We start from the raw sequence: 18,320 nt of genomic DNA on the forward strand, positions 1-18,320 counted from the left end.
GGTAAAAGTCTTTTTCCAAATGTGTCTCCATGAATCCAGTTAAATGAAGGACAACTTTTGTGTTATTTATTCAATATGTTGCTTATACCTCTGCTGTCTTTCTACATAAACTGTGATGATGACTCAAAAGTAGATCTTGTATTAATAAGACAAATGAAAAGCATTTTTAATCATGTACATAATAAATCATATCTATGAAGCATACAATAAACGTCTCTTTGCATAAATTCTGAATACTAGTTTGAATTTCAGCATTTTTACAGTTAAATATGTGATAATAACCAGAATTCATGTGATGAAATAATTTTGTTTTCATCATACAACAAATTCGGAAAATTAACATGCATCGTTGCAGACATGTTATGTTTCATTGCAAAAATGTTTCATTGTAGACCAAAAATTAGCTATTTCCTGTAGATTAAAAAATATATACATAATTTTGTAAAAACTCCCTGTTACATTACATTACATAGGGTTTGTCCAAAATCACATTCATTCTCCACCGCTCTCTACTTGCAATATTTTATCACACGGTGCATGTGTGGGATGTTAGCAGTTCAAACTGAGTGATTTTTCCCTGATCACATTATTTATGAGAATCATGTTACGGGCCTGAAGAGGTAAAATTCTTTGGAATCAGCAAAAGTGACTGAATGAGCGAGTCTGATTTCACTGTTGTGGTGCAAATATTTCTACAATACAAAACATTTGAATTCCTAAAAAGCTAAATAAGTACAAGTATAATAATAATAACGTTCTTCTGCTATCAGCTGGCCAATGTATTGAATCTTGAGATAGCCCGTGTCTGTGTGACATCCACTATTGTTATTCTGGTGGGGGAGCGTCTCCTTCAGCCCCTGGATCCGCTGCTTCTTCGTTCATCATGTCCTTGTATTTACTCTTGAAAAATCCAGCCTGAGAGGAAAAAATAACAAAGAAAGTTATATAAAAACATGCATCATAAATAAAGGAAAAAAACAAATCTTAAATATCTGTAAATATAAATACAAAAATAAAATTTTTGCCCCAATTACCACATCTCAAAATGGCTTCATTGCCCTATAAAGCTGCATAATAACCTGACACAGTGCATGTTCAGTCTCTCACCTTGTACAAGGCGGCAGTGAGTAGCGCCAGTAGAGCCAACCCTCCCAGAGATCCTCCAACAATCTCTTTGGTAAAGTCTGGTTCAGAATACACTTCTACTAATGCCTCAATCTGAGAGGTGAAACAACAGAATATAGGTCAAACTTTAAACTCTTTTCAAACACGAAGAAATAAAAAAAGGTGTAATCATTACCTTACGAACAGGAGGGTTGTTATTAGATGCAGAAGAAACAAAGATGTACTGATTTCTGTTGTACTCCAGACTGGCTGTGCTGGTCAAGAGGAATTTGGCAGATTGAAGTCTGATCTGTTTGAGGAAAAGGGATGTGATTTAATATTGTTAATGTCAGTAGAGAATAAATATTCATGTAGATACTTTAATACAGCCAGGAGCAGTTGTAATCTGTCAAATGCAGCATTTAAAATGCGGATAAAACATTCTTCAAAATTATACATGCACATCAGTTACCTGCTCTATCCATCTAGAACTAATGTTGGCAGAGATCTTGTACTCTTTCCGCTCCAGTCTTTCCATGAACCTGCTGCACTTGAACACTGCGCACCAGGCTACAGAGCAGTCCTGTTGGTCATTCAAAGAAGGCAAAAAGATCATTAGTCCAGATAAAAAGCCAGATAAAAAAAATGTTACATAGATAGAACTCCAGTTCTATGAGTATATGTGTAGCCCTTTCTGATTGGTGGTAGCAGTATACTTACCACTAACTTATTTTTCTGTATCTCAGCAACAAAATCAGTGACTTTAGGCTTTTTGTCTTCTCCGTCTCTTTGGCAATCCGGAATCTGAAATGGAGCCGATTCACGTCAGTTTAACAGAGAACCAGATGTGGTCGCTGTTGAACAGCAGCCAGGCTGTAGCTGCATGAAAGCTGCAATATTTGAGACATTTTTGAGGTTCCCACATTACCTCAAAACTGCTCGAATCGCTCCAGATGTCTTTGTCACCGAGCTTCATTGGCACCATTATCACCACAGTGAAATTTAGTGCTCTGTTGTCATTTGTAAGCTAACAGAAGGGTTGAATAGAAAAGAGTGATAGTTAATAAACTGACGTAATGAGCATGAAAGTGAAGTCTGAAGAGTATATGATAAGATGTTTTACCACAACTGATTGTTGGACTGGTTTCTGCAAATCATTCTTTCCAAAAGTGAAATTGCTGTAGCTGAGGGTACTAAACAGACATAACAAACATTTGAGTAATATTATAGGTAATAAAATAGCTTCAAAGTATGATCACTTTTTAAATAATTTATTTTGTTTCATATTGAGCGACACAAACCTTTCAATTGTAGCAAAAATGCTGTACTTGACATCAATCTCTTTGATTTTGTAGAGTTGGCTTGAGTTGGAGTGCTCCGGATTGTCACTGAAGGAGAAGTGAAATTACTCATGAAAATGAAAATAGGAATATTGCAAATTTTATAATGCAGGAGCCTGAGCAGTACCTGGTAGCAATTGCAGTGATAAAGATGCTTTTGTCCAGTTGACTATTAGTTTTAATCCCATAGGAGACAATGAACAAAACCTAAAATGACATGGAGAGAGATTAGATCGTATTTTGTCTGTAGCAGTGAGAAAAGATCATTTTGTCCTAAAAAACAAACCTTTGCGTTGCTCTTGAATATAGGCTTGTCAACACTGCAATCTGTCTTTCCTCGCGATAAGCCGTCTTCACTGTCCAAGGAGTTGCACTCGATCCTTCCCTTTACAACAATTACATACACAAAAAGTAGTAAGTTATTTTAAAAAGTGTGACCTGAGAAAGCAGCTCAGCAGAGATGAAGTGAACTTGACCTGGAAGCCTTACCTGCAGGATGGTAAACTTCCTGTAGGAGAGTCCGGCTGGGTATGTGAGAATGACCTTGCTGTTGTAGGAGTCTTCCTCGCTGTTCTCCATTGAGACGGTGACATCCAACAGTTCATCAATGCCCACTTTGACCTCTGAGGAACTGACGGATTATGGGAAAAGAGAAAAGTGAAGGTTGAGAAAAAAGTCCATGGTTTTGGACATGTGAGCACCTTAGACTATATACAAATAATGGACGTAATCACTGTGACTTCACCCATTGGATGTGGACTGCCTGTTGCCCGGCATCGAGTTTGCCATTATGCTTGTTGCCATCTTGCTTTACTTGTGTTGCCATCTTGTTTTCGGAAATGAGGAGCAGACCATATTTGGTCTGTGGAGGAGCGAGAGGGATCTGTCGCCACTGACTACACGCCATATACACCGGCAGCCTGACTGAGTGATGTCGCTGCTAATTCATGTTAGCATTAACTGGGATGTTAATTTTTCCTAGCAAAAATCGAAAACAAAATGTGCGTAACTTACCTGAAAAAATGAACAGAATAAAAATTCCAATGTAAACAGTTCTGTGAATATCATGCAATTAGTCTTATTTCATTATTTATCTGGTATTTGGGCTTGGTTGTGTAACACTTTATTCTGAAAACTGAAAACTGCACGTCGACACAACAAATACATTTTAAGCGCGACGCAATTTCATTATTTCACGTGGTGTGTTCATGTAAAGTTAATACTTCATCTCCTCTCTGCAGGTAAGCGTTTTATACTGAAAAAAGTGAGAATTAATGACAGTGAAGTGTTTATCCTTCATGTCAGCAAACTCTGTGCAGTTTCAATGAATTTACCATGAATATCACAGTACGGGCACACTGCATATATAGGGGCAGCTGGTTTGACTACCGTGTCCCTTTATGGGCTCAGTAGAGACAAAACCGTTTAACGTTGTTTTTTTTAGTTTTTTTTATTGAGACAGTGCCGTGGATACACATTACTTTTCCTCTCTCCTGGTTAAGACTCGCCTTGTTAGTGACCTGTGAATTAAAGGTAGCCACGCCCTGAATCGTACAATTCTTTTTCTTCTATTTTCTTCTAAATGGGACCAGTATTTACACAATTACAATTATATTGTCTTGAAGAAGATTTTTTACTAGTGATTGAGACCATAGTGTTGTCCTAAAAAAAATTCTGAGGTAATAAATCAAGCGCTAAGTTTTCTCATTTTGTATTAAAATGAAGGACCCAAATGCTTCTGCAATCTTCGTCAGCACCCCCTGCTGGAATTTTCGGTCGAATGCAGCTTAAAGCCTGATTTCCACCGGGCGCGTTACTGCAGCGTCACGTCAGCGACGCGTATGACGTTGCAAATAGGTAACACTCTAATCAATGAGAGCATTTCCACCGGGCGCGTAGCGTAACGTTACTGCAGCGTCGCGTCAGCGTCTCTACGCGAGAAATAGGTAGGACTTCTATTTCTCCGCGAGACGCTGCCAAATCGTGTGAATCTCAACAGAGCAGATCGCACCAGACAGGAAGTCCGACTCAGAATCAGCGTAAAACACTTCCGCCCCTTTCAAAATAAAACACAATACGCAGTTCATGCAGCCTAAAACTACTTCACATCAACATTATGTTATGACCGGGGCACCAGATCAGCAATCAATCAATCAAAGGGTCTCAGGGGATCGGCGACACGGACGACAAGAGACAGATTGTTGAAGTGGAACATCATACAATCATTTATGACATAACATATTGTTTTTATAAGGATAGATGGTCAGATCAACATATCTTTCACCTCAGAGAAGCAAAGTAAGTTGGTTTTTGTTGTTTACTTTATACACACAGTTTATCCATAGACTGTATAAATAGAGTTTAAAGTTTATCAAGGGATCTTGCGGTCTCCCGTATGGTCAGGATTATCGCGTGATCTCGTGATCTCGTTATCTTGCGTGTATACGGCCGGCTCGCTAAGCTGACGTGCTGCTGCTGTAACGCGCCCAGTGTGAATTGACAGACGCAGCAAAACGCTGTGGAGATGTGCTGCTGCTGTAACGCGTCCGGTGGAAATCCCCAGTAAGGCACTTCATGGTTTGCCTCCATGCTCAGACCCGGAGGTTGCCACTTGGTGAGCACACACCAAAATTAGGCTTAAAATTTTATTCACCTGGTAAAGTTGAAATCCACTTTCAGGTTATCTACACATTTGTTGTCCATGCCACAGTTGATCTGGAACCCTAACTATGAAAGAGAGAAAGACATAAACCATGTTTGTTCAGAACCAGTACACATGACAGATAAATATGGAGGACGGATGCTGCCAAAATAAAAAAATAAAAAAATATTCCATTAAAGGTACCACAAATAATTAAAAATAAATAAATGTAGGGTGTAATTTGTTCTTAAAATGTAACAAAAACTAAATATTTCTGTTTTAGTTTGTTCCTTTATTTATTTAGCGTTGCATGTTCTATATTCTATATATATATATATATATATATATATATATATTCTAAAGATTATATTCTAAAGATTATTATAATATTATACGAATAAAAAATACAGTATATGGGGGAAATGCAAAGGCAAAGTAATACAAAAATAAACAATAAAGAAAGAATAAATAAAATGAATGAAATAATACATTTTAAAATTAAAAATTAAAAACAATTATAGTAAATAACAAAATACTGCAAAAATGAATGAATAAATTACAAAATAATGAATAAAATAGAAAACTAAAAATTGTAGCAAATAAATGGGGGGATTAATATAAAGGTGAATGAATAAACAAAATTTAAATTTATGTTACATTTTACCAATAATATTATTTTATTTCTTGTATGTTTAATGGACTAATAATTAATTCATCAAGTCATTTATGTGTCTGTTTGTTTATTTATTTTTAATGTTGGCAGCTTACTGGCTTCACAGTTGAAAGTCTCTCACAATTAAATTATATTAAAAAAGTGTTTATGAGGCATGGCATGCTGCAGAGATCTTCATATGGTAGCTGGCATGGAATGGTTTGTTATGCATCAAAAGTGAAGCTAGAATTGCTATATTAACAAGTTTTTTAAGATTACTTACAGGATGAAAAGTTGATGTCTTTGCCTGGAGCGCTAGACTCGGACGCAGATTTTGGTCCCAAGGCAAACCGTCAAAGGAGAATCTGAGTTCATTGGAAAGTGCATTGAGAGCATCATCTGTGCAAGCCTGCAAGAAAAGGGCACTGTTGCTGTGTTTTTCAAGTTGCAGAATGTACAACATTTAACATTGTGTATGTCTCGCAACTCACCTCAACATTGAAAACCACTTGTTGGCACTTAGGTCGTCGTGCAAAGTCAAGATCAACTGCTCCAGGAATCTCTCGTTGTTGTTTCGTAGTCACGTAAGCTCGGTTGTTTGGCACTTTGCGGGTGGCGTCCAGCGTTAAATTATATGTAACCCTTGCTTGAACTTAAACATATTAGAGTATTATTAAGAGGTTACTCATGTACACACACACACACACACACACACACTAACACACACACACACACACACACACACACACACACATCTTATTTCATAATTTTTGATGACAACTGTAGAGCTTGTTAAAGTTAAAATTTTCAGAAACTAAAGCAATACCCATTTTCTTATTTGTGTAGCATTCTGAGAATGTGAATACTGCATAATCATGGCAATATACAAGTATGTAGTATTTAAATGGGTTTATGATAAGGGTGCAAACATATAGTTAAACAGTGGTTCACTAAAGCATGACTCATGATGATTTAATGCATAAAATAATGCAGGAGAAAATGCAGGATTTGTCTTGATTCCCTGTTGGTCACCATCAACAAATTATCTCTATGACTTCATGTGACTAGTTCACATTCAACAGATCAACAATTAGCGTCATCTGTGTTGTGCCTGAACTTAAGCTTTGCAAAATGAAAGCCTGCAGGCAGAAGCTGAGCTGGCCTTCTTGCTGCTGGACTCGTAACTTATATTAGCTGGCTCGCTATGTCTTGTGTTGCTGCACTTGATGTTCGGCTGTGTAAGCAAAGATGTCAACTGGTTTTTGATCGTATAATCACACAGAAATGGATGTGTAAAGCTATTAATACAACAACAGCAGTGTGGAAGTGATCTATAAAAAAACAATTCCACATAATGTTTCTTTAAGTATATGCTTTGTACCCTCATTATAAAGCTTTAGCCTTAAATACATGGACAGTGGAAAATAATGTACCGTTGTTCACTGAAGAGTTTCTGGTCATGATAAAGCAGATGTCAGCATGGAATTCCAATGCTGATGAGCAGTCTGAGCTGGTAGGGATTTGGTTTGGGCTGAACACCACTGTAGCTTCTACCATTACGATAGGCTTTGATCTGGAAATGGACAGAGCAGGGACATTTGGATACGTTTAGGCTTTGCTATCAGTAAACTAGCAGAAATATAAACTGGTACATCCAGTGACATTCAGTGAAGAGTTCTGTCCTGAATTAGCAAAAAGACACTGAATTACTGTTGCAGGTTGGACTTACCGGAGTAAAACAACTGTACCCTTCGAACCCACCGCCAGGTCAGGCAGACTGTCCATACTTTGGTCAAAAGATGTCTGACTGATTGATATGCCAAAAAACTTCAGTCCTGGCTGGACTTCAGAGCCAGCAATTCTCTATCAAAATGGAAATATTTTAATTCATCAATTTGAAAAATGTATAGATTCAGATCTGTTGAATCTAAATTCGATCTTGCTCACCTGTGAATATGCTGAACTAATTCTTGCTCCTTCACCGAGGAATATGTAGATGCTGCCTTGCCCGTCATTTTCCAAAGGGGCTCCAACCGCCAAGTCTTTGAGACGATCTGTGTTAAGGTCGGGCAGCACAGCAAGAGAAGACCCAAACCTTGCTTTGTCATAGGCATCCCCTTTCAATATTAATGGAGAAATATCTAAGTGGCACTCGACATTCTGGTGAGAATAAAAAAAGAAAAGGATGAGAGTCAGTGTTTGCATGGCCCTTAAAAAAAAATACATTAATACATACATGAATACATTAATTTAATGAAAGCAGATAATAATGTAATTTACCAAACCAGTTAAGCTGCAAGCATAAACTCTTCCCTCTCTATCAGAGTCCACGAACATTGGGGCAGATATGAGGATTATGTCAGTGTAGCTGTCATCATTCACGTCCATCGCACAAACAACAGCCCCAAAATATTCACCGCTCTGAGACTGTTGAACAACAAGTGATCAATAAAAAAACAGGACATTTTTTATTTTAATTATGCTTCACGTTGACTTTTAGGACCTTCATAATAGTAAGCACGTACCTGCCATGGATCGGGATCAATCGTTTTCCGATGCTGGTGTTGGGAAACTACCATCACAGCTCCTCTGTGTTTATATCTTGGAGCACCAACAATTGTCAACATGCCTTGCCTCGTATTCGCAACTGCCATGGAGTATCCTAGAATTAAAGCAGTCAGTTAAAAGTCTAGCCAGCTGCTCTATTTATGCAGATTCTTGTTAGTTATTAACATCGCCTCTGCAGAAAAAAAACACAAAACATTACATATTTCAGAATAAAAATAATCCTCCAAAAATGATCCCTCAGTTTAATAAGACCTGTCTTTCATATACTATGCAATGTTATAATATTGGAGGTTCATATCACGTGGCTAAAGTTTGTTATGCATAACTTTAAACGTTAATATTATGTAACCGGGTGAATTTTATTATAAGTAACTAAATGGTTGTTATGAAAGGGCAAGTTAACTATAAATACATAAATAATTTGAACCTAAATGCCAACATAAGGGAAACCTGTTAACTTGGTTGCCGATTTTTCTACAATTTTGGATTATGTTAGAATATCCAATTTTTTCATTCCCCTGACTGTAATGACAGACGCAAATGTGCAAATGTTCCAGAAATGCATGCTGACCAATCAGAGCGGACTAGGCTTTTTCAGAAGGTGGTCTTAAAGAGACAGGTGCTATCATGGAGCATTTGAGGGTGAATAGTACATGAAGTATAGTATATAAGTGAAAAAAATAAGTCTCTTAATATATATAATTAAAGCATGTAAACATTTTATAGAAGAAATACAACCAAATACAACCATGAACTTGATGGTTAGTGTAATAGTTCCCCTTTAAATTAAAAAATATCTCATATTTCTTCACAATATTCAAGTTTTGACACTGAAGAGTCTTCATATTCATCTTCCTTTAAGACATTTGTAAAAACATTATGGTTTCTATGCTCACTTTACCTTTAAAATGAGATATTTCTATATTATCACAAATCATGAGTAAAATTCAGAGTGAGTATATGCAGTGGAGCAGTGCAAAGACATGATGCATGTTTACATTTGTGTTGACATCCTTACCTGCATAACTGTCAGACTCTATGTCAGGCTCATAGGAGCCCGTCTTCTGCGCATTTGGCCTCATTTGGTATTGCAGGTAGCCTCCCTTCCACACATTAGCACCAACAATACCCATCTGAATTCCCTTCAATTTAAACAGAAGTCTTTTAAACAGATGTCTGATACACATTTCCACAAAACTAGTTTATTAATCAATAAAAGTGTTTATTCTGTATATGTACTTTCCATAAACAAAGACGTGTTTAATGTATGTCTGCATTGTCTAGTGAATGTCGGTTGTGTTTTTTTGTTTTTTACCCCTGGCACATATACTGCACTGAATCCCTCTTGAGCCATTTCCATTTTCAGCGACTCTCCACTTGTTTGTGATCCTGTAACGGCAACAAAAATAATCTAAGCAATGCAATGGCTGCATTTAAGTTAATGCTTTCATAGAGCTGAATTACAAAGGAAGCGTTCATGTTTAGCCTGAAATTGTGTGCGGGTAGAACTTTATACAAAATCATTTATTTTATAAACGATAGACAACTATACCTTCAATAGAGAAGATTTTGGCCTGCAAATTCTCCCTTATTCTTTCAAGAGCCTGAAAGTTCTGCACCCGAAACACTTGGTTAGCTTTGGGATCAGATGCAATCGTGTCCAGTTCATTTTTTGCATTCTGATTATTAAACGCGTCCCCCACCTAGGATAATAAACACAAGTGTTTGAGGTGTTGTCCTGCACAACAGAGTTATTAGCAGCTTCAAGTCACAGGGAACTTACTCCGATAGCGAATCGAACAATCTTTTCCCTCTCAGCTAAGTTTGCTGCAGAGCTCAATTCCTCCCGGTCACTGGATGCTCCATCGGTAATGACTATCAAGACCTTCTTCATATTTGACCTGGAACCTCTTGATGATGTGAAAACATTTTGCCTGTCAAAAGAAAGATGCAATGGATTTCACAGGAGTTTCATATGATACCAGCATCTTATCTGAGCCCACGAAAGCCTCTTATAGACAGTGATGTCAACTGGGATTACAGGCGCATCTGCAGATCATTGGGTTAATCTAACTGTTGTAGCTAAACTAGGGACTTTTTATTTTCCCTTGAGGGTTCATGGTTATGCCATAACTACAGCATCACTCTGGTAAAATGAAGTAGGAGTGTTAGTTAAAGTCCAAGTAAAGTAAAGTCAGATATTTGTATGAAAACACATTTAACAAGGCACAATATAATAGCTGAAAATACGTAAAAAAAAATAAAAAAAAAAGACTTACAACTATATATGACAGAATTTTGGAGTGAGACCATCAAAGTGTTTTTCTCCATTTCTGTGATCAGGTTTTTTTGGGCGAGTCTAAAATCATCACTTGATGATGCACTTGAGTTTCCTTATCATTACTCCGCCACCAACACTATATTAGTATCTTTACCAACGGTGGCTAACATTGTGTTTTTTTTAACTAGTTTATATTTTATACTGCAAAAAGAAGAAGGCAGTTTTGATCTCAACTGAAATTTCATCAAAGGGAAGCTAAAACAAACTAAAAAGTTTTCTACACTTCAAAATTTGCTCGATGAATTATCTTCGGACTGAAAGCAGAAAAAAAGTTTATACATTTTCATGTGTAAAACTTAAATGAAATGTCTTGTGCAGACAGGAGGGCAACATGATGACAACACTTACACCACATATTTGATGGCTTCGGCTGTGTACGTTCCGCCCTTGAGTTGCCCAATGTTATCAACTGCAGTCTCCCAAGATCCAGAGGGAAAATTATTAAAGTAATAATGGACTTTGGGATCGAAGGCGTACTGGGCAATAGCAAACTGCAAAAATAGGAGTTAAAAAAATGGAGTCAAATTCAACAGTCTCTTAATGTAACATTCACTCTTACACAGTCTGTGCTATACAGTCAAACTGACTCAACCAGAGGAATTCTTAGCTGACCAATGCTCATATGATTTCTTTGACCAGTGGATTAGTTCATTTAATCTTCAGATTTGTTAAACTGAGTTTCTGCACAAATAATCATGCAAAAGCATCACTTTAAATCTTGTGTTGACCAGATATGTGCTCATAAGTATCTTAGAAATAAGTAATGCAGAATGAGTTATTGACTAAAGATCAAAATGATAGTCGACTAATGGTTAAAACAGCATTACCTTTGCATCTACTGGCAGGAGTGAGCGGATCAGATTTTTCATAAAGGTCTTCATTGTTAGAAAATCCAGTGGGGATACACTACCGGAACCATCCAACAGAAATGCAATGTCTGCTGATTGGCACTCTGTGAAAGAGATGTCAAGTAACTTATAATTCAGTTATTTTCACACAATACACATCACATAAAGGCAGCAAAACAATGTAAGTTCTGGACTTTTCAATACATTGACAATAAGGACTACATAAACCTGAACCTAACCTGAACCCAAAGCCTTTGCCTTAGAGTTCCTTAGAGTCCTGCAAAGCTGTAACCACTCTAGTTTTCTAGATATTAACTAAACATTTCTGCGTCTTTCAAATCTTTACGAATACGATTGTGGCCAAATATTTAAATGTGAGGTTCATTAGAATCGGTGATGCAGAAAACTGGCTTTTTGCTCAGCCTCCATCATTCTGCTAGAAGGAGACAATGAAAACATCTAAAGGAGAACGTTCTGAGATGTACATTTATAGCACATTTGTGAAGATTTTACAGTTTCTGTCAGCAGACAAAGAGACAGCCTTCCTTCCTGTGAATGTATCACCTCCATGTTTGCAGCCATACATACACTCATTTCACATAAGGTTGTTAGTTTTGTTTCTTTCTGTAGACAATAAGAAACATGGACTGACTGGTTTATAAAAATGGAAGTTGTAAATGGTGATATCTCTATTCTTAATGTCCATGTCTGTGTTGTCAGAGCATGCTTTATTGAGTTAAGTTACGACAATATGCACGCTATGTTAATTGTGTTGAATGATTATGGTAATTATTCGATATTTACCTTTTTTAGAAGAAGGGACAGGACCTGTCACTCTGTCAGAACTGTCTATCTCCATGCACATACCACTGTACATGGTGATACTTCTGCAGTCCTTTGGGATGGTTGGGCCACATGCCTGTAAAGAGTTAAGTCCTGGTCAGTAGTCCTGGGCAATCTTTTCTGCTATTTTTTTTTTTTTACATTAAATTTTAAATTGTGAATATTTGCAGTTTATCAGCTCACCACAGTGTTAAGTGTAGTAGGATCACTTGCCATCGTCATACCAAGAGACATGTTCGCTGCATACTCTGGCACTGCATTAAAAACATTCATCAGTTGTTAAAAACACAGTTTTCAGTAGGGAGGCCAGAAGGTGCCAAATTAAAAAATAAATAAACAACCTGAAAAATAAAATAATATGCTATTAAACGTACCAACAATAAATATAGGTATTAAGAACTGGTTTATTTACCTTATGTATGTATTTATTTATTTATTTATTTTTGTAAACATTTTTATATTTATTAACTTTTCTATTCAATTTTCTGTTTCATTTATTTTTATTAAGACGTCAATCTACTAATAGCTTAGAAAGGAAAGGACTTCATAAAGAAATATATAAAACAGATTTACAGTAATGCACAAGTTTGGTGAAATAAATGGTGCAGGGGATGCAAATGGTGAAATAATAAAGAAATAGATTAATGAATAAATAAACTGTAAAATCAATAAATACATTTGAAATACATTTGAAATATAAAAAAGGAAAATGTATAAATACATTGAAAACATAATCAAAATGAATAAAAGAAAAAACTATAAATAGAATATTTATTAAACAGGGGGATTACTATAAAGGTAAATAAATTAAATGAATGAAATCATATTTATATTTGAATATCATCAAATATTACTCACTCGCAAGCTATTTTGTATCCTACACCTCTGCTCCCTAGAGCAATATTGTAGCCTGCGAGGAGAAAAACACGCTTTGTACTTCAATATGCTTTGTTCACCCGTGCTGTAGACAGTTCTAACATGACCACATCCTGAAAGTGTCCCAGCCATTTTTTAGCGTACAGTTTGTGAGTAGGTAGCCAGCGTTGTACTATCAGTTTTCTGGCAGCCGTCAGGCCAGCCAACCAAACCTTACGTTGTTTCTCATTCAGCCCCAAATGTGAATCATCACTGATTAAAAGTCGAGTCGGCTCCAGAGGTACAGGCTTATCAGTTACATTAGATAAAATCACTGTTACCTTCCTCCAAAAGTCGTAAACCTCTGGACAGTCCCATACCATATGCTTAAATGTTCCTGGCGTGTTCAGGGAGCACAGGTCACAGTCTGGGCTGGATGATAACTTATATAACTACTGATACTATATAACTTATGCATACGGAATCTCAAAAGTGGTGTCAGATAGGCCTTCTGATACAGCTTATAATGAATCAACTGATGGTTGGGTTTTTGGACGTGTGCAATATGTTCCCCCAGACCTTTTCCCAATTTATGTCCTCCTTTTCAACAGCCAAGTCTCTGGACCATGCCTTGGCCAGGGGTCGCTCTTTCTGTGTGAGTGTTTGAAGTCAGCACACAGAGGATACACACATGCATCCTTGGAATTTGGGCAGAAGAAGGACTCTGTCCTCTGGAGGATCCTCGACATTGGGACAGTCCTTCGGCGGATGTCGATGACGTAGTATCCTTCAAATCCAGCCGTTTGAGCATCCTTCCTTGACATTGGCACACAGCTAATGTCTGGAAGCTAAGCATACCTTACCATACCACCATACCATACATGGATTGTACACTCCCTTTGAGGACCATGATGTTGATTCAAATGGTTTATTGCCTGACATAATGTTCTTCCTATGGGCAGGCTCCATTTGAATCTCAAAGGGGATCCACTTTGGCAGCATGTCTTGTAGGAAAGCGATTGCGTCCCCTCCCTCTCTGCCGGTCGCGATCCCCGTAATCCACTCTCACCACCAGCCCCTTCACCGTTTCCATCTGAAGGGGTTTTGGTAAGCGAACTGCCCGTTTTTCTGTCTCCCGACATCCTCTACAACTTTGCCAATTCAATAAACAGGTTTATCAAATGCGCAACCTGACTAAATATCAAAATTGAAGGATAATTAGTAAGAGCTCGAGTGCCCTCCGACCATTGCGTCTGCAGGTCACTTCCGGTCCTCCACTATATATACTTTACGAACTGCAGCATTAAAAAAAATTCCACTATAGCAAGTTATTAATTTTTTTAGTCATAAAATATGCAACAACAAAAGGAAGTTAATCTGTTGGCAGAATATCTTTCCTAGAATTATTCTGTCCACATCTTGATCCCATCTGTTGAAAAACTGCTCTTCAGAATTAATACCCAGTCCCCTAATGCTTGTATTTCCTTAATAATTGCAAGTAATCAGATTCCTTGCTTTTAAAATACCTTTTTTTTTAAACACAAGTTCAGATTTATCATTTTTAATGAGTGTTTGAAAAGGAGAGGTTGCTTACGTGGAACTGAAACATCTCTGCAGCGTCCGTTGGTAGAGCATCTAAATATTTGCCCCTTTCTTCCTTGTGAATGCTGTGCTAGAGGAGCACTAACCAGCAGGCTGAGGAAACACAACCAGACAAACATGTGAAAGAGCAGTGTAGCTAAATGAATCCCACTTCATGTTTGTTTCCTCATTAGAACAACGCACACACACACACACGCACACTCTATTAGTCTATGAGCCAACATCCATGCTTTGACTTACTCTAATCGTCTCTGCACCACCTGGTATCCAAAACCTTCAGCAGGGTTAGTCAGGGTTTTCCAAGCCACGGGATCGATATTAAAACAAAGTGCAGCTGTTAACACTGAGGAGAGAAGAAGGAACAACTTTATTTAAAGCCACATGTGTTGGATATGCAATCACTTTGCCATGAAATGGATCAATAGAATATAACTCGCAAAGGAATTTTCAAATGATTGTGTTCTGTTTTCACTATATTTTCCCAACTTTTTTGGACTTTTTGCGTAGTGTATTAGTGTGAACTGATGTCTGCCACGGTGTCTTTTCTGATAAAACCACTAGGGAGTGCTCACATCAGGTTTTGTTTTAATTCTGCACAAAAAAGTTCTATCTTCATTCTTATAAACATCTTCCTGAAATAACGGCCTAAGCTATTTTCACAAATTTTAAGATCTAAGTCAGAATTTTTTTTTTTCCTAAATCATCTCCCCATGATGCTGAACACCTCTCACCAGAAAAACTTGAACAAAATAACTTTGGCTATTATTTTATTTTAAGATATTCATTATTTATTCAAGATAACATTTTTGAGCCAGTTATCTGAATCTTTTTGATTTGACTTTCCGTTCTGATTCTCTCTAACATTTCTTCTATTCTTTAATAACAGAAACAAGACTCTTTTAATCCTGAAATACTGATGACTTATTGTGTTTTAAATGGCAACACATAGGAAGTCTTCCTTCTTCATTTGCCTTTTACGTGCGATTTCCTGACATCAACTGATTTTTGTTGCACAAAAATGCCTTCCTTTTTTATTACCTTCTTTGGTCATAACTTGAGGCTTCCTAAAAATGGTCTACGTGATACACACACCTTGACTATCTGACGAAATATTTCTGCATGGTTACAAGAAATTCTGTGAAACGATTCAAGGTTAAAAAGTCCACTAATTAATCTGTTGACAGACACTGCTGTGGTGGATATTAATTAATTTTGGTCTCATCATAGCATGACAACAGTTCTTCTGTCATGGTATCAACAGAAAAATAACCACATACTGATTTAATCACTGAGACACTAAGGTTTTGCTTTTTGTGTGTGACCAGTCCTGTACAGTCTTACTTAGTCACTGCAGGATATCTGCCTTCAGAGAGACAGTCACAGAAATTAGTTATTTCCTGATATCCATTTCTGTTGTGTTGTAGTCTTGATCGTCATCCACTAAATAGATATTAATCAAGTGGTTGCAGGAAGTCTGTCACTTCCGTCACCACCCGCTCAGGGTGTAAAATGTTGGTCCAGATAGTTGTGTGTCACCACTATCAAACCCCAAACAACATTTATATATTAGGCAAGCTCGAGGTGTTAAAAAATTCAAACCAGTTCAAAAGTGGCAAAAGCTGCAGTTCCTTGAATGACCCCTTGAGGCTTGTTCCAGAAACAAGTTTATTCCCATAGACCCCCATGTTAATATGCCCAACTTTATAGCAGAAATAAATATTTACAGCCTGGTACAAACAACAGATTTCAGTCTCTATAGTTAATTTTCCCCTTCAAAACAACTTTACAGGGGTAAATTGTTATACAACTACACTCTACACTCTACACAACTATACTTTTATAAAGTTATGCATGACTGGGGATGTGGACAGGCGGGTGCTGTCATCTAACCCTAACCCATTTCTGGATTAGCTGGAGGTTATGTGGCTGCCACAATGGTAACAGCTGGGGCCCATATGTCATATACAGTAATGGCCATGCCCACTTTTGTGGTTTTCTGAATTTTAACAGATGTCTCCAATCATCAAATATGGCATATGGCATGATGAGTCAAAACATGATCTTTAATTAGACTTAATGTTAACATTTTTACACACTCATTACCACACAAATTATCTTTTTTTTGGACAATACTTGGAGTTGAACTGTAATCGTGCAAAGGCAAGGCAAGGCAAGGCAAGTTTATTTGTATAGCACAATTCAACACACGGTAATTCAAAGTGCTTTACATACACATTAGAAACAGCAAGACACAATTGAAAACAGTAAAAACAGTCCTAAAGCCCTAATGTTCCCAACTAACCAAATCATTTTCTATATTAAAATGAAAAAAAAAATAGAGGAGGGAGCTGACTCAGCTACTCATCTCGACAAGAGGATTAAATACAAATGTAGAATTGATGATCTTCACTGTTTTTCTACATATTTTATTGCATATTAATCTTTTAGCCCTGGTGGCTTTTAAATAACACAAATAATAATTCATGATATTTTACACGTTAAGCATGCTACAGGAAGACAACTCAGTAATAAAATGTCATAAATAAAATAAGAGGAGCCTAGTTTCACTACTGGCACAAATATGTTTTTTAAAAAAACAAAATCAAAAGATAAAAACTTGTCTTACCTGACAAGAATATTGCTGTAGTAATTATCCGGCCCATTGTGATGCTCCCATGGAAAATACTACAAGCCTGATGTATTCTCTGAGCTCATAGACATTTATTTCTGCTTTCAGACGGCCTAGTGACTTTTTCTACCACAGAAACTGTCAAGGAGGGGAATGTCAAAAGCAAAATGCAGAACTTAAAAGGTGACTGCGTGGAGCTAAGTCAGAGTTAGAGGAACTCTTACGTAGGAGGTGTTTCAACATTTTCTGTTTTATATGAGCACACTACATAATTGCACAAATAGGTATTGCTTAATTTTGATCTTCTCACTCACGCAAAGATAAAGACTCATACCCAAACACTTCTAATTCAACATGTTATATTTAAGACCAGAGTGGTTTAGTGGATACTGACAATAATTTAGATACAAGTTAATTAATAATGATTAAGATAATGCCACTAGCTACAGCTCGTGTGGTGCTAACTTCCTTGCTGAAAAAAAGGAACCTCATATTCTGTGATTTTATTCAGACACATAAAAAGTGTTTTCATCAAATCTTGAACATGTTTTCATCACTTCATATTTAACAGAGCAGCAAGAAAACCGATCATGGGAATTGTTAGGGAATTTAAGTGATACTGCATCCTTCAAGACTGTCGTTATTACATATTTAATGTCTCAAATAGTCACAAAAAATTACATAAAGGCAGATTCTCCCCAAATAATTGTTTTGGTGTAATCCAGAGGAGCTCATTAATGTGTGAGGGGATTTTAGTACTACTACAAGCTTTAATAGTGTAGTTATTAAATATTTTATGTCTAAAATATCCATGTAAGTTACATAAAAACATATTTTCCCAAAACAATAGTTGTATTATTACCAGCTGGGATGGATTATTGGGTGGGTGGATTTTTT

At 36.9% G+C, this 18,320-nt stretch overlaps 1 protein-coding gene across 1 annotated transcript; it reads right to left on the reverse strand.

The window, feature by feature from the left end:
• Positions 1 to 20: 20 nt before the first annotated feature.
• LOC131959965 (integrin alpha-M-like) lies at positions 21 to 17,549 on the reverse strand. Its single transcript, XM_059325177.1, has 30 exons — positions 17,421 to 17,549; positions 15,035 to 15,137; positions 14,787 to 14,887; positions 12,521 to 12,591; positions 12,299 to 12,413; positions 11,474 to 11,598; positions 10,995 to 11,137; positions 10,089 to 10,239; positions 9,858 to 10,008; positions 9,621 to 9,694; positions 9,324 to 9,447; positions 8,263 to 8,399; positions 8,018 to 8,164; positions 7,685 to 7,897; positions 7,467 to 7,600; positions 7,171 to 7,310; positions 6,229 to 6,389; positions 6,021 to 6,146; positions 5,098 to 5,171; positions 2,934 to 3,075; positions 2,731 to 2,829; positions 2,572 to 2,651; positions 2,406 to 2,492; positions 2,228 to 2,297; positions 2,033 to 2,131; positions 1,825 to 1,908; positions 1,577 to 1,687; positions 1,301 to 1,414; positions 1,108 to 1,218; positions 21 to 915 (listed from the first exon to the last, which is right to left on the reverse strand). The coding sequence occupies exons 1-30, from the start codon at positions 17,455 to 17,457 to the stop codon at positions 826 to 828; spliced, it is 3,414 nt and encodes a 1,137-aa protein (XP_059181160.1). The 5' UTR covers positions 17,458 to 17,549; the 3' UTR covers positions 21 to 825.
• Positions 17,550 to 18,320: the final 771 nt, after the last annotated feature.

The sequence above is a fragment of the Centropristis striata genome, chromosome 21 (assembly GCF_030273125.1).
Source record: "Centropristis striata isolate RG_2023a ecotype Rhode Island chromosome 21, C.striata_1.0, whole genome shotgun sequence".
NCBI classification, from domain to species: Eukaryota; Metazoa; Chordata; class Actinopteri; order Perciformes; family Serranidae; genus Centropristis; species Centropristis striata.

Coding starts and splice junctions, on each gene's coding strand:
- LOC131959965 (XM_059325177.1), bottom strand. CDS start 17,457: ATGGGCCGGATAATTACTACAGCAATATTCTTGTCAG. Junction 8,165..8,262: donor TTGATCCCGATCCATGGCAG/GTACGTGCTTAC, acceptor GTTGTTCAACAG/TCTCAGAGCGGTGAATATTT. Junction 6,390..7,170: donor AAACTCTTCAGTGAACAACG/GTACATTATTTT, acceptor AATATGTTTAAG/TTCAAGCAAGGGTTACATAT.